The following is a 17,023-nucleotide window of genomic DNA, read 5'->3' as shown; positions in this document are numbered from 1 at the left end:
AAGTTTCTACGACAACGCTTTCTATAAAAACCTTATGCCCCCAGGGCATAACTTACAACCCTTGCCGTGAGGGTTGTGGGGGGGTTGTCATCCTTAAAGAGCTAATAAAGACTTTTTAAAGAACTTAAAACTACGTTTAATAAATTGCCCGTCTCAAAATTTTGATTGGATATGTTTGGGGAAACGGTGGGCGTGAAAGGGGGGTTAGTTGTCCTCAAATCACATTCGACTATTAAAAAGGGCACTAGCCCTTTAAATTTTTAATCGAAAGAGCCTTTTTTAAAGTTTCTACGACAACGCCTTCTATAAAAACCTTATATGCCCCCAGGGTATAACTTAAAACCCTTTCTTTGAGGGTTGTAGAGGAGTGTCCTCCTCAAAAAATATTTTTTATCCGGAAATCAACTACGCTGAACAAAATGGGTATCTAAAAATTTTGATTGGATGTATTTGGGGGAATGATGGGTGTATGGGGGGCTAGTTTCCCTCCAATAACTTTCAACTATTAAAAAGGGCACTAGCCCTTTGAATTTCCAATGGAACGAGTCCTTTTTGAAGTATCTATGACAACGCCTTTTATAAAAACCTTATATGCCCCCAGGGCATAACTTATAACCCTTGCCCTGAGGGCTGTGGGGGAGTGTCCTCCTCAAAAACATATTTTCTATCTGGAAATCAACTATGCTGAACAAAATTTATATCTCAAAATTTTGATTAGATATGTTTGGGGAAATGAGTTATGCCCCAAGGGTATAGCTTACAACCCTCGCCCTGAGGGCTGTGGGAGAGTTGTCATCCTCAAAGACCTAATAAAGACTTATTAACGAACTTAAAACCACGTTGAATAAAGTGCCTGTCTCAAAATTTTGATTGGATATGTTTGGGAAAACGGTGGGCGTGAGAGGGGGGTTAGTTGCCCTCAAATCACTTTCAACTATTAAAAACGGCCCTAGCCCTTTGAGTTTGCAATCGAATGAGCCTTTTTTGAAGTTTCTACGACAAAGCCTTCTATAAAAACCTTATATACCCCCAGGGTATAACTTAAAACCCTTGCTTTGGGGGTTGTGGGGGAATGTCCTCCTCAAAAACATATTTTCTATCTTAAAATTAACTACGCTGAACAAAATGGCTATCGCAAAATTTTGATTGGATATGTTTGGGGGAATTATTCGCGCAAGGCGGGGGGGGGGGGTAGTTGCCCTCCAATCCCTTTCTAATATCAAAAAGGACACTATCCCTTTGATTTTTCAATCGAATGAGCCTGTTTTGAAGTTTCTACGGCAACGCCTTCTATAAAAACCTTATATGCCCCCAGGGCATAACTTAACACCTTTGCCCTGAGGGTTGTGGGGGAGTGTCTTCCTCAAAAACATATTTTCTATTTTGAAATCAACTACGCTGAACAAAATGTCTATCTCAAAATTTTGATTGGATGTGTTTGGGAGAAGGATTGGCGCGGGGGGGGGGGATAGTTGCCCTCCAATCACTCTCGACTATTAAAAAGGGCATTATCCCTTTGAATTTCCAATCGAATGAGCCTTTTTTGAAGTTTCTATGACAACGCCTTCTATAAAAACCTTATATGCCCCCAGGGCATAACTTAAAACCCTTGCCCTGAGGGTTGTGGGGGAGTGTCCTCCTCAAAAACATATTTTCTATCTGGAAATCAACTATGCTGAACAAAATTTATATCTCAAAATTTTGATTGGATGTGTTTGGGGAAATGATGGGCGTGGGAGGGGGCTTGTTGCCCTCCAATCACTTTCGACTATGAAAAATGGCGCTAGAACTCTCAATTTTCAATCGAATGAGCCCTCTTTGAAGTTTCTACGACGATCCCTTCTATATGAAGTGCCTCTTGCAAAAAAATAATAAATAATAAAAGATTGGAGGCAACGCTACAGCGTTGCCTCTGATTAGCCATTTCTTGATGCCTACTGCAAAATACTTGATCAAACAGTTCGTGGTAACGAACTGTAAGTAAGGAGCGACCCGGCTCAATGGTAACCGAAACTCTAAAAAACGGGATTTTGATACCAATAGATACATCAAAAGAATTAGATTTTAATGCTGACTTCAAATATATAAGTTTCATCAGGTTTAGTCTTACCCATCAAAAGCTACGTGCCTAAGAAAATTTGCCTTATTTTAGAAAAAAGGGGGAAAGACCCCATAAAAGTTATAGAACCTTAATGAAAATCACAACATCATATTCAGCGTATCAGAGAACCCTACTGTAGAGGTTTAAAGCTACTATCTAAAAAAATGTGGAATTTTCCATTTTTTGCCAGAAGAAAGATCACGGATGCGTTTTTATTTGTTTGTTTGTTTGTTTGTTTGTTTTTTTTTCCCAGGGGTGATCGTATCGACCCAGGAGTCCTAGAAGATTGTGGGAGGACTCAGTGGAACGGAAATTATAAGTTGTAATGCCCTTTTCAAGTGACCAAAAAAAATGGAGGGCAACTAGGCCCCTTCCCACGCTCATTTTTTCCCAAAGTCACCTGATCAAAATTTTGAGATAGCCATTTTGTTCAGCATGGTCGAAAATATGATAAAAATGTCTTTTAGGATGACTTGATCCCCCAAAGTCCCCAGGGGGAGGGCTGAAAGTTATGAACTTTACTCAATGTTAACATATAGTATTGGTTATTGGGAAGTATACAGACTTTTTCAGAGGAGATTTTTTCTGGTAGGTGGGGGAAGGAGAGGGTCGGGGGCGATAGGGAAGGAGCTTTCCATGAAGGACGTTTCCATGGGGGAAGGGATATTGCTATGAAGGGGGCGCCGGATTTCCCAGCATTATTAAAGAAAAAGATCAGGAATTAAATAAAAAAAAACAAGTTTTTCAACTGATCAACTGATTGTGATTAAGAGGTCATTTTTAAAGAACTGGAAAAAAAATTCGAACTATAGTTTAAAGAGCAGGGTATTGACTAGGGGGCGAACCCCCTAATATACGTGTTAAAAATTTATGAATATAGAAGTTCGTTACGTAAGTTAATTCTAAGTTACGTATATTTATTACTAATAAACACGTTCGTAAATAAAATTAAAACAAGTTTTGAGAAAGCCATTTAACCAAATATAATATGCAAATTTTGTTTTAATTATTCATGTACGGTGAGCCAAAATCAAAACCTGCATTAATTCAAAAACGTTCAAAACAAGTTTTTTTTAACTGAAAGTAAGGAACGACGTTAAAACTTGAAGCGAACAGAAATTATTCCGTATATGAAGGGGGGTGTCCTCTCTTCAACGCCTCGCTCTTTACGCTAAAGTTTGACTTTCTCACAACTCTATTTTTTTAAACAATAAAAAAACTTTAGCGTAAAGAGCGAGGCGTTGAGGAGGGGACAGCCCCCTTCATATACGGAATAATTTCTGTTCGTTTTAAGTTTTAACGTCGTTCCTTACTTTCAGTTAAAAAAACTTGTTTTTTTTATTTAATTTTCAATTCAAAATCAACGGAAAGTCCGTTGAATTGAAAATCAAGTATTTTGCAGTAGGTTTCAAGACATGGGTAATTGTAAAAAAAAGCCGAGACAAAAAGTCTGAGTAATTGGGAGGCAAGTGTTTAAATGGCACGGGTAAATGGCAGGAGTAAGTATGACTCTCTTATTGGACAAAATACTTGTGTGTTAGTTTTTAGAAAGGCACGCCTGCCTTGAGTCTCTTCTTTCTTTCCCTGGGGATCATATCACAACGAGGTCGAGGCCGAAAGCCTCGACCGAGTGTGTTATCAAACAGTTCGATGTAACGAACTGTGAGTAAGGATCGACCCGGCTTAATAGTAACCGAAACTCTAAAAAACGGAATTTTGATACCAATAGATGTATCAGAAGAATCAGATTTTTATGCTGATTTCAAATATATCTCAAATAAATATCAAATACAAATAAAATATATATAGATTTCAAATATATATAAGTTTCATCAAGTTTAGTCTTACCCGTCAAAAGTTACGCGCCTGAGAAAATTTGCTTTATTTTCGAAAAAAGGGGAAACAACCCGTAAAATTCATAGAACTTTAATGAAAATCATACAATCAGATTCAGCGTATCAGAGAACTCTACTATAGAGGTTTCAAGCTCTATCTGCAAAAATGTAGAATATTTTATTTTTTTCCGGAATAAACACGCATCAGATCACGGATGAGTGTTTATTTATTTATTTTTTTTTATTTTTTTTAATTTTATTTTTTTTTACTCTGTCTCACAACTTTATTTTCTAAAACAATAACAATCTTTAGCGTAAAGAACAAGGCATTGAGGAGGGGACAGCCCCTTTCATATACGGAATAATTTCTGTTTGTTTTAAGTTTTATGTTGCTCCTTACTTTCAGTTAAAAAAAAAACTTGTTTTTCTTAATCAATATTGTAGTAGGAATCAAGACATGGCTAATTGTAGAAAAAAGCAAAGACAGAAAGTCCGAGTAATTGAGATCCAAATGTTTAAATTGCACGGGTATATGGCGGGAGTAAGTATGACTCTCTTATTGGACAAATACTTGTGTGTTAGTTTTTGGAAAGGTACGCCCATCTAGAGTCTCAGGCAGGTTGACCAAGAATTTAAAATTGACATAGGACCGTTAGATTGCCGGGAATGAGAGGCAAACAAGGCACACCGGCCTATGGTCTTAGGTAGGTTGACCAAAAATTTAGAATTGACACAGGACCGTTGATTTGCTTGGAATAACAGGCAAACAATCGTTTAAAGCCATCTTCATCTTCCAAATAGTACCTACTCATTGCCTAGGCTTTGCCCCACATTCTGAGCAAATTTCAATTTTTCACATTTTTTTTAATTTTCGGGTCACTTGCCCAAGACTCTTGGCGGGTGGGCGCCTCCAAATATTGTTCCAAATTCCTCTTTCAATTTAGCACTTGTTCACGGATGCCCACCGTCTCCAGTCACTTTCAAAATAATATCTATTGATTGCCTCAGCTCAGTCCAGCATTCTGGGCAAATTTCAACTTTTCATAAATTCTTCAAGTTTTGGGTCACTTGTCTTAGACTCTGGGAAGGTGGGCGCCTCCAAAAATTGTCCCAAATTCCTCTCTCGCCTTAGAACTTATTCACAGATGCCTAAAGCCGTGAATGGTTAGACCGTTTCTCTAGCGGTAGCCATGCGCTACACACATACCAACAATATTTTTTTTTATTTTCACATGGGGTCCCAATCTACCCCATGTAGGGAAAGAAATTTTGATCCCCAGGGGGATTTTATCATAATCCTGAAAGGGAAAGAAATAATAATCAAACTAATAAATGCGTATCCGCGGTCATTCTTTTTGGAAAAAAACATATTTTATCGATAGGAGATTGAAACTTCTGTATTAAGACTTTCGGAAACACTGAATTCGATGTTCTTTTGCAATTTTTATTAAGATCACTTAGCCTTTAAGGGGCGAAAAATTAGCAAAATTCTATGATGCCCAAGCGTTTTAGTAGGCAACTTCAAACACAATGAATTATTGTTTGAAAAAAATAATTACTTTAAATTTGAATACGAAGCTTTTTCAAATAAGAGCACTCCATAATTACGGAATGTTTTGTGGTTCTTCTTTGCTTCCAAAATCAAGTCAGCTAAGATATTTGTTGGTTTCCTTCGATTTGCTTTTAATCTACACCAAAAACATAAAAAAAAGAATATACTTAAATAAATGAAGAAATAAGAAAATTAATCTAGAAACCCGGTTCTCACTAAAGATCGGGTTTTCAGTATAAATTGAATTTCAGTTCTAACAGTATTAATGATTCTATCATGACTACCGAATGCACTATTATTATATCTACGTTATATTTTATTTATTTTACTAAGTAGCGAAATCTGCGATGGCCATACCCAATTTTATACATCTTCAAATTTCAAACCAAAATTAGCAAGCTACGTTGTTACTGCCCCGACTTTATATAATACTAATAATGGTAATAATCTATGTTAAGCCCCACTTACAGGCAGAGAGAGAGAGAGAGAGAGAGAGAGAGAGAGAGAGAGAGAGAGAGAGAGAGAGAGAGAGAGAGAGAGAGAGAGAGAGAGAGAGAGAGAGAGAGAGAGAGAGAGACACAGAGAGAGAGAGAGAGAGAGAGAGAGAGAGAGAGAGAGAGAGAGAGAGAGAGAGAGAGAGAGAAAGAGAGAGAGAGAGAGAAAGACAGACAGACAGACAGACAGACAGACATACAGACAGACAGACAGAAACACCAACTTAAAGCACATTTGCCTTTGGGGATTACATGAACCAGTCAGCACCGTGGGGAAGGGCAATAAGCTATGTAAATCGCGTATTGCTCATTAATAGGACTCGGAGCGGGAAAATAGTGAATATGCTTGATTGTGGGTGTTTAATCAGCTTGAAACTTTCAAAGATCTATTTTTAGACCAAATTGAATTTGAATTTTTTCGTAGCAGTCGAAGCAGGGTATTTTAGAGAAAAAAAAATGTGCCAGCAATTTAATCTGGTCCTTTTGAAAAGGATTTTTATAGCGAGGTAGACTAATGTATGTGTTTATTAATATAAACTAGTTAGGCTGTTCATGAGCAAGAAGGTCCCACATCCTTAAAGCAGTTGATAATCCTCAATTAATTAGATAATTCTCACATTGCTTATCCTTAAGGTCAGTTCAGAATAAAGGTCAATGTTTTGCTTTTCTCAATTTCCTTGTGACCACTTTCCACTGAGTAGCTATAAAGTAATGCTTTTCTAATTGCTAGTTTGAAACACCTGTAAAAAAAATCCTTACTTCGAAACCAGAGTTTATATAATTATCCAGTAAGCTTATCGCAGATCATTACTGGTCTTCGTTCTCGGTGCGAACAAAAAGCTCCTCCCACTTCTTTCTTCACTTATGGATCAGTGTGTTTGCGTCTATCAATGAGAAATGGTTACAAAGTGCATTATTCGTAATAGCGGGTTTCCACTTGTTTCCGATTGTTTAGCGTCTGACTTGTCTACCCATGAAAAGATTTGATGCCGCTTATGTTTATATCTGCAAAAACGTTCTCCGGAGCACTCGCACCCCGGTCCGGGTTTTCATAATGGGTGAGATAGGGAGTGATCATACTGGATAATTATATAAACTGTGTTCGAAACAAAAAGTATCCAATATGACTGCTTGATGAAACTGAAGTAAGTGCTTTGATACCCGAGTTGGGCTACAATGACGCTAAAATCGTGCAGCACCTAGCTAACATTGGTACCCAAGAAATCTCCAGCTATCTAAAACCACTTCGTATCCGGGGGAGGAGTAAGGGTATTTAACTCCCCAAAATACTGGCCTGACTCTTAAAATCGCAACAAAAATATATAAAAAGAAATTTTTATACCTTTTTTATATTTTTTTTTTTTGCAAACTACCCTCTTTCCGAAAAATACCCCCCCCCTCCCGACCAAAAATACGTGATATGGCCCTGAGTATGCTATTTATTAATGTGACTGTTCATGCGATTCAATAAAGCAATGTAAATAACGCAATAATATATATGAGGAGTACCGAAGGTATCCTTGCTTGCGAAACCCATTTTGGTTGGGAAAATAAAGGAAAATATTTATTGTTTCTCCAGATCCGAGTGTGCCAACCTGAACAGAGTGAGAACCATGACTACTTACTCAATAGCTTTACTTCAGTGGAGAGTTGGTCTTCCATCAACAGAAACTTAGCCTCCCGAGATTCAATCGCCTTTTTGTAAGTTTGTTCTTCATTTGATTGAACCTTCGAAATAATAAAATAAAAAAAAATTTTTATTTTCAAACATAAATCACGAATAGCATTCAATTGCAGGAAAACCAAAGATTGGGGAGCCCCTAAAATAGAGGAAGTGACGCCAAATGAACCCAAGGATAAAGAGAGGTGACGCTCCTCTCAACTCCTCAATGTTGAAACTGAAACTCTGCTTTTCAGTGCTTTGAGAACATTGACACAGATGAGTGTATATTTGCTTCAAACGGTACAATAAGATTTTCCTTATGTGTGAGGGAGGTAATTGCCCCCCCACCATCCATTGAGTACTACCAAAGCTAAACATGCCTGTTTAAGTATCTTGGTTAAAATACCTCTGAAACAGCCAAATTTATGCGTGCGTGGTGCGCCATCTTTTGGTTCACTTAATTTCGTCTTTTTAAATTTTTAGTCCCAAGTTTTCACAGTTTTTCTTTTTTTCCATGTAATTTCGTTTTTCAACTTTTGTTAATGTAATTTTTGTCATATTAGGTTTCTTTAATATATTGTTGTGTGTTTCTGGTTTTATGGGTTTTGAATAAGTTGAGATATTTGTGGTGTAATAGTTCCCTGAGTATATGGTGCTTTCATATATGCATGTTGACTTTTTCGTTGTTGAGTTTCCTGTATTGACTCGAAGGGGTTGAATTTTGCCATGTATAGTTTTCAGATGTGTATGTTACGTTTCCTCTTGATGAGTCTCCCGTATTGGTTCAAGGAGTAAAATTTCACTATAATCGATTTCCTTAATTGATTCTTGTGTGTTAGTTTCTGGTTTTATGATTTTTGAAATAGTTTAGATATGTATTTTGGGATAAACTGTTGTGCATAGTGAATTTTGTATATGTAGGCTACGCTAACTTATCGAGCTTCATGTATTGACTCGAGAGAGTTGAAATTTGCCATAATAGTTTTCAAATGTGTATGTTGAGTTTTCGTTGCTATTTAAAATCTTACTCAACATTCCCGGAAAGTTTCAAATTAATACCACCAGTTGTTCCTTAGATATAGCTGATACACCTTTTTGACAACCAGCATGCAAAGTGAGTTTTGATTGTGTTCAATGTTTACGGTTTAATATTTCCTTACGGTTTCACCTTAATACCCTAGCCCCTTTTGGAGACCCAGGACGAAAAAAACACTATTCCCAATATAAAAAACTTATACGTTAACAACGAACAACTTACATGACTTACAGCCCTTGCCCTGGGGACTGCGGTTTTTTTTCCAACCCTAGAGTCATAGTTATTTGACCTTTGGACCATATTGGACAAAATGCCAATCTCACAATTCTGATCAGATGTCTTTCGGGAAAAAAGAGCGCAGGGAGGGGGGGGGCCTGGCTGCCCCCGATAACTTGCGAAAGGATGCTATAACTTTTAATTTAAAATCAAATGAGCCCCATCCGAAGATTACACAATCACTTGTTTCATATGAAGTGGCTCTGAGGAAAAAATAATTAGAATGCATCAAAGCCTTATGAATCCTTACTATAGGGAATGCCACTGATATGTCCTCAGAATTATAATAATGAATGGAACAGGTCATGCAACTGACAACAATTTCTCTTTCCTGAAATCAGTATACGGAAACTCTTTTGGACAAAATTTGGCCAAACCATTGATGGACTCCAAATTGTTTAATGTTAATGACAGTGTTGTAATTTTGTCTAAATCCTGTGAGGGGGGGGGGGCCAAATCAAGTGAAAATGACAGTGAAAACTAAAATATAAGTAATATAGTATCATGAAAGCAAAGATATACTAAAGAAAGCTGACCCGTTTCTGTGCATGCTTCAATTATGCAGGCTGGTCTTAGTTTTGACAAGAGTTTTGAAGAAACTAAATTTCAGCTGGGGGGTAACTTGGGGTCTTGGGGACAGTCAACCCCCCCCCCCCCCCTCCTGTCCCATAGCAAATTACTCCCCTGGTTAATAAAATCTGCTGTGTCCACAAAGTAACAGTGGTGAGTAGCTTGGATTATGCAATCCACGACAACTCCTCTCTCCTGAAGCCAGCATACTAATGGATAAAGTTAGTTGGAATAAATGGAAAATAGCCAAGAAAGCACCTTCAGGATAACAAAGCTATTTACGTTAAGGCCTAGATCCTTAAAAAATAACTTAATCTTATTTATAGAAACCTTAGATTACCTAAGACTAAGTTTCTGTAAAAATTAAAAGATGGCACAGCTGGTTAAATTCGGCTTTTCTTGATAAAGTCAAAAGGTTTAAAAAATTGTCCAACAATGTTGAAAAACCCCTTGCTAGGAAAATCATTAGTTCAACAAATGCTTCTTACAGCATAACAATAGAAGAACCGACTTTTTTCTAGGCAATAAGATATGAAAGAAATGTACATTGTGTTAATTACTGGTTTAATGGAATAAGCCGGTAAAAATGATCAGCAAGTTGACCATCCCTATATGTGTTTTTGAACTACATCTCTCCTACTCTGAGCTAGAATGTCATCAGCATAGAGTCTATTGCCAACAGTGAGGTTCGTTACTATGTTTGTCCCCCATTGCACCTTATTCGGATGACGATAGTATCCACCCACAACGCCATCACAGACATCAATAAGCACGCTAGTGCCCAGAAATTCAATGAAAATTAGGACTTTGGGGCAGGCCCATGCCCCGAGGCTCCTTTCTCTGCTATTTTTAGAAAAAAAACACCTTAGGCTTTTCTAAGAGCCTAGATAATGAAAATGACACCGTTGCCACCTTTTGCTTTTGGTGGGTGGCAACGTTTCCACCGTTACCAACTACCAAAACTAGTCATTGATATTTGCTAACAACTATTTTGTTGCTGCTATATATATATGTATATATATGTATATATATATATATATATATATATATATATATATATATATATATATATATATATATATATATATATATATATATATATATATATATATATATATATATATATATATATATATATATATATATATATATATATATATATATATATTATATATATATATATATATAACTGGTTGTGTGTGTGTGTATGTATATAAAAGGAACTGGATGAAAGTCTTCATTTTCTTTAGTATCTTTGTTTCCTCTTTGTACTCCCCCTTAATAAATAATAAAGGTCTTAACATTCAAACATTGATTTTTGTCAGAAAATACATGTGGCTTCTCTGCCTTAGATATAGAAAGATACCGTCGAATTAATTCGTTTTATTCGTTGGCTTTCGCAGGGTACTGAAATTATTAAAGTGTTATCCCGACCTTGGATGCTTTGGTTCTTAAAATTAAACTTCGGGTCGAAGCCCAAATTTAGATTCAAAAGAGCCCTGATTCAGGTGCCGAAAAACGATTGTAGTGAGAGCCTGTGTCAACAACATCCAACTCAATGAGAGCTACCAGTCGCAGCAGTTATTCCGAGACCTATCCAGTAATTTTCTTAAAGTGAAGGAAACTGAGCTTACCATCTGTAGTCCATGAAGACGTTCTTGAATTTCAGTTATTTGGTCATCTTTATGCTGTAGTCTTTTGTTTAAAAAGGTTGAAATGTCATTTTTAGTCTGTATGCTATTTTCAAGCTGTCTCTTCAAATCGTCAATCTGAACTTTGAGACTTACATTCTCATCTTTTGTGCTGAAAATTTTGTAGGTGCTATTAATTTTTGGTTCAGATAGAATTGTAGCCTTTTCAATAGTAATTTTCCCATTTTTTATTGTATGCAGAGCCTGCACTGAGTGCTTAACAATATTAATTAATAACACATTAATAATAATAAACATAAATATTGTGCCCTCTCATTATAAAAATGAGAAAAAAGCGGAGTACCAAATAAAAAAAGAAAAGAAAAAAACATAGGTAACGCTAAAAATTAATTAACATAATCAAATAAACACAATCACATAAATAGTTGAGTCAGCAGTGAATCGCATAGCTTGTTGAGACATCGCACGGAAGCTCTAAGCTCTATGTCGATTTCTTTAGTTATTGGATGGACGATTCCGTATATCGATGAGATCTCCGTGCTAGAGAGCCTGAGCGGAAGTCCCAGCAAAAATTTTGCGTACCGGTAATAAGTGCCCCGTATTTTTCGACGCTCCCTGAGAGACAACATTTCCCACAAGGGTGATATATACCAGATTATGGGAGACACAACGGCATTGAAAAGTCTTGAAATAATAAAACGATTGAATGACCTTTTGCATTTGACTGTTTTTCCATAAGCTAATTGAATAGATGTACAGACTGAATCGGTCAACTGGCCTCTATTGGATCTGAGTGTCAGACCGTAAGTGATACCAAGGTATTTCAGAGACTGAGACTAATGGATTTTAATACTATCGATGACAAGATTAATAAACAAAAGTGTTGTAATATTAATGTTATTTTAATAAATAATATTAATTAATAATAATTTAGATAACAAATATAATATATATGCTTTTTACACTTTTGAGGGAAATACTTAATACATAAACTTTTCTCAAGATCCTAAGCTCTGGACTATGATTTCGGCAAATTGGGAAAAATACAATCAAATGGTAGCCATAATCATTTAGAGTATAAGATCTGCAGCCTCTGAATAAAGGTTGTTGGCCATCTCTCTTGTTTCTTGCACTTAATTACACATGGGTGTGCAAAAAAGTATTTGTTAAATGGTTGGTTAATGAAAAATAACTCCGTTTATGTTTTCGATAGCAGCAAGTACAAAAAAAAAAAATAAATAAACATGCTGTTTTAAGACAAAACTACAGCTGTAAATTGCGCCGAAAAGACATAATATTTACACTGGTGGGTTTATCAAATAATTTGTGGTAACGAACTGTAACTAAGGAACAACTTGGCCTATTCGTAACTGAAACTCTAAAAATATAGTTTTTGATAACAATTTATACATAGAAAAGAGTCTGCTTTTAATACTGCTTCCAAATATATCAAATTAATTAAGTTGAATTTTACCCATCAAAGGCAACGAGCCTGATTAAAAATGCCTGATTTTCAATAAAGGAGTGTAGATATCCCTAAAAATTCAAGCAATCAAACGACTTTTTCTTAAAATATGATCTAAACTTTCTTGAAGATTGAAAAATTAACCTACATTTGCAAGTTTCCAGTAAATTTTTTATGGAAAAAGAGGGTGAAGCACTTGGCTCTTAATTCTTACCAATTAAGTTTTTCCTCAAGATCATCAATTTTCAACTGATAAAATTCTTTGTCCAAATTTGATATTTGCTTTTGCACTTCATCAGATTCCTCAAAATTTGAATTTCTCGATATGCGGCTGGCCTGGAACCATAAAGCATTAAAATATCAAGGATATTAAAATAAAAATATTTTTTTTTGCACCCAGGGCCTGTCTTGGGCTTATACCCTGCGTTTGAAAACTGCGATTTACAAAACTGATCTTCAGTTATCTAAAAAATATGAAATCTTCGGCAGCCACATATCTTTTCAGTGTTGCCATGTTGAATAGTAAATTTGAATAAGCACTTAGCACTGAAAAAAGCGAAAAATGAAAAAGACATGTACTTAAAAAGATCGAAATAAATATAGTGAAAAACAATAAAAACTTATGTGATTCTTAGAAATTTTGTTTTCACACATAGAAGACACAAAACAGTTATATTTTTGTAAAATTACTGTAGTATGATCATAACGAATCAGGGTTGTAGTGATAGCTGTAACCTAGCAAATTGCAAATCATGGTTCATAGTATCACCAAACGTCTACAAATGTATTTTTAAAAAAAGTCTAGTGGGAAAAGATGAACGTCAACCGATTCAGGAATGGTATTAGTTATTTTAACTAATTCTAATAGTAAAGTATTATTCTAAAAACAATTTAATTGGAATTTCAAAATGAGGTTCAAACCCCTTAAAAGTGGTAGAGGATTGAACTGAAAAATGCACTATTGAAACTGTCATTGCTGAAAACCCGATAACGGAAACCTTCAGACCCTCAGCTTTCGTACCCACCTTGAACAACAATGAAATTACATTTGGGATGGAAAGCACTGATGTGTCTTTTTTCACCACTTCTAACGGAGCACTTGAACATCGTTAAGATCTCTTTAAGGACTCACTTGAAAGCTAATTTGTATACCTAATTTTGAACAAGGTTGCAGCTTTCGCTGCATCCAAGATTACTTTGTTTTTTTAAATTTCTATTGATGACACCATCAGAAAGTATTACATGACCCCCACAAAGTGTGTTTTAGGTTCCATTTCTGGAATTGAAAGGCTGAAAAGAGTGAAAATTCATACCGAAATTGTCTCAATGTTGAAAACCCTAAAAATTGGGTTTACAATCCACTCTCATGTATTTTACCCCTCTTACCACCATTGATATTTTTCCTAAATTACCTACTGAGTAACAAACTAGGCTAGTTGTAATGGCTTGGCTAATTTTAGCTTAATTATAATCGATTGCTGTAAATTCAGGAAAATTTAAGGGGGGGGGGGGAGCAAAATTACAAATCTTAACGTTTAAATATCGACAAAGATGTTTTTTCTCAGATTTTTTTTAACGATAATACCAACAAGAGGCATTTTACAATAAAAAAAAAAAAAAAATTTAAACTTTTTTCAAAATGTTAAGGAACAAGAACTTAGGGAATACAAACATACTTGCTGCACCTTTCTAAATTGACGCCACTGAAACTAACAGACAACTGTCTAAAAATATTTTACCAAAATACCTTACCAGTTGAATTCGGTGAGTGTTTAGCGACTTATATTAAGTATAAAATTAATTGAGTAGATTATATATGTCTATAATTAAGTATATAATTGAGTAAATAAAGCGTATAAACGAAGTTGTAATTACTGTGTCATTTTCCCAGACCTATTTTGTGGAAGTTTTCCATGCTCTTTTAATTTTTTCCTCTTTTCTGTTTTCATACTTTTTAGTTTGATCATTTTTTATTTTTTCCTACTTCCTGTTTTAGTTTCAGTTGTTTGCTCTCTCAGTTCTAGTTCTGAGTTGTTTCTATTTTTTTTTTAAAAATATCTTAAATTTAATGTATTATATTATAATCTTTATTTTGTGATAAGTACATTTCGTTTTGTTGATACACAGCTTCTTTCGTGTTCCCAGACTATATATTTTATTTGTTAGTAGTCGCTTCAAATTACCATTCAGCAGCTTAAGCTACATACGGCAAATTATATAAATAGTTTATAGTTACTCATCCGTTAAATTTTTTCCCAATTTTTAGTTCCTTGTTTTTTTTCATTTATGAGCCAGTTTACAACTGTAAATTAACTTTTTGTATTTAGCTGTAGCTCAAAATCTGAATTATATTTATACCTGTTTTTGAAGCTTCGCACTTTGCCGATTTGATGATTTAGCTGATGCAATAGGCATCTTCCCACTAGAATCCCTTTTTGTGTTTCCTTTCATTGCCATTTCCCCTCCAAGGGAAAATAGAGTTAAACTCAAGTTTATAATTTACCATGGAAACTAACGAACTTGCGATAATTCGTTTTTTTTTCTTGCATGTTTTGAATATAAAACCGAACTATTCACGATCAGCTCAAACATTTTGAAATGCAATACATAATTTTTAAATATTATAAGAGGATATGGAATTTTTAGAATATTTATACCCTGTATATAACACTTACATTCCAATTAAAATTCAAGGCATTTTTATGAGCTGGTATTTCTACTTCATAACCCTTGTTTACAAAATTTCCGATTTCATTCTATTTGTAGAAGAAATAAAAGAGATTCGCCGTGTCTCTGCTTTGTAGCCTGTAGGCCTAAGAAATTTTTTAATAACCAATGTAGGCCTAATACTTATTTAAAGTAGTAATTGAACAATTGAATATTTGTTCCAAAAATACAAGGGTGAATATCGAAATGATCCGTGAGCTCTTCGATTCATCTAGGTGGAATGGTTCACCTAGGACAAGGTGAAAACATTCAGTAGGCTACATGATTTTTTCATGTTCCTTCTAGCCTAAATACAAGCTAATAATTCTTTCATTTGCATGTACGGTAAAATTCTACTTTAGCTACTATTGGCTATCTTGGAAAGAGGTTAAGTTAGGAAAATGAAACTTTCAGGGATGAGTCTACAGGCAAAAGTATGCCCTGGGAAGATATTTTGAAGTATTTACCTCCACTCCTCCCTTTAGAGGGTCTTAACCTTTGATGACCTTTAAAAACCTGTGTGTTATAAAAGTGAAACCTTGTAAAATAGATCTTCTGCTTAAATGAAGTAGGCTACAACAAAATTGGGTCAATATATACCAAATCATATTAGGCCTATTGAGTTTCAAATAAAGTGAATACACCATTTGATGCCTTTTTTATGCTGATTACGAATATAATAAGCATTTCTATTGAAAATGAATACCCTGAATTGGCATATATAGGGGGGGGGGGGCTGAAATTCATTTCAGATAGAAATGCTTATTATATTCTTAATCAGCATTAAAAAAAATGCATTGAATGGTGTATTCACTTTAGTCCTAACTCAATAATATGATTTGGTATATATTGACCCAAAATTGTTTTCAGCTTTGCGACTTTGCTAAATCCCAATTTATAAGGTTTTAAAGATATGTAAATATATTTCCTAAATTTGAAAACAAAACCATTGGTATGGCTTAAAATTTCACTAAAAAAACAGGAATTGCATTTTCAAAACTAAAGCCAGAGAAAAAGAAACTGATAATTAAGGTTAAAACTTGTTTTGTCAAAATTACAATAGGTATGGACCTGTCATGTAGGAAAATTTCAGGACCCTCTAGAAGCAGAAGGAGTGGAGTAAGGTACTTCAAAATACCTTCCCAGGACATATTTAAGACCAACGATACTTTAAAGCCCAACGCCCGCTAGCACCCAAAGAACCCAAATTCATTAATACTTTAGTGCCCAGCGCCTAGAACCCACAGCTCCCAACTTGAAAAATAAATACTAGCATTACCTTTAGCACAGCAAATTTATAGTCCATTTCTTCTTTAAATAGTGGTTTAAAAAAGTAACATATCTAAAGTTAGCAAATCACAGATGGTGCAGGCATACACAAAAGAATTCCACAACTCACAAAGATATATTCAATTTATGTCAGCAAGTGCATTGTGTTGGCAAGGTGAATATGGCAAAGAGAGATCATTATCAATTACAAGAGGGGATATTTAACTTCTGTCGGCAAACACATTTCGCAAAGAGGCAATTTGCGTGTTATAAATATTCGAGATATGTCATTCAGTGTTCGCTCCTTACAAATTAAATGTTTGCATTACATACACGTAGGCTTTGGCCTCGCTTGGCCCCGCTCGGGCTTATTATGCCATAACAATGTTTTTATTAAGTGAAAA

General features: G+C 35.2%; 2 protein-coding genes across 4 annotated transcripts in view; one reads left to right on the top strand and one right to left on the bottom strand.

Moving 5' to 3' along the window:
* LOC148950041 (cilia- and flagella-associated protein 157-like) overlaps positions 1–15,101 on the bottom strand; it is an 83,031-nt gene extending 67,930 nt beyond the window's left edge. Inside the window, exons 1-4 of the mRNA XM_089091770.1 lie at positions 15,003–15,101; positions 12,859–12,980; positions 11,162–11,330; positions 7,608–7,710 (exon numbers count right to left, since the gene is read on the bottom strand). Coding sequence (XP_088947896.1) covers positions 7,608–7,710; positions 11,162–11,330; positions 12,859–12,980; positions 15,003–15,101 — 493 coding nt within the window. The remainder of the gene's footprint in view (positions 1–7,607; positions 7,711–11,161; positions 11,331–12,858; positions 12,981–15,002) is intronic.
* A 327-nt stretch (positions 15,102–15,428) lies between these two features.
* Positions 15,429–17,023, top strand: part of LOC148950040 (uncharacterized) — a 69,596-nt gene continuing 68,001 nt past the window's right edge. The window contains exon 1 of one of the 3 annotated variants that reach the window (XM_089091422.1): positions 15,429–15,481. The gene's annotated coding sequence lies outside the window, so the exon portion shown is untranslated. Of the gene's footprint in view, positions 15,482–15,526; positions 15,546–17,023 lie in introns of those variants that run through there. The other 2 variants (XM_089091423.1, XM_089091424.1) reach the window with 2 other exon arrangements.

Source organism: Artemia sp. Qi Xiang Cuo, chromosome 7, assembly GCF_049724085.1.
Source record: "Artemia sp. Qi Xiang Cuo chromosome 7, ASM4972408v1, whole genome shotgun sequence".
In the NCBI taxonomy this organism is placed as follows: Eukaryota; Metazoa; Arthropoda; class Branchiopoda; order Anostraca; family Artemiidae; genus Artemia; species Artemia sp. Qi Xiang Cuo.
The sequence above is the reverse complement of the archived record's forward strand: the minus strand, read 5'-3'. Positions and strand labels throughout refer to the sequence as shown.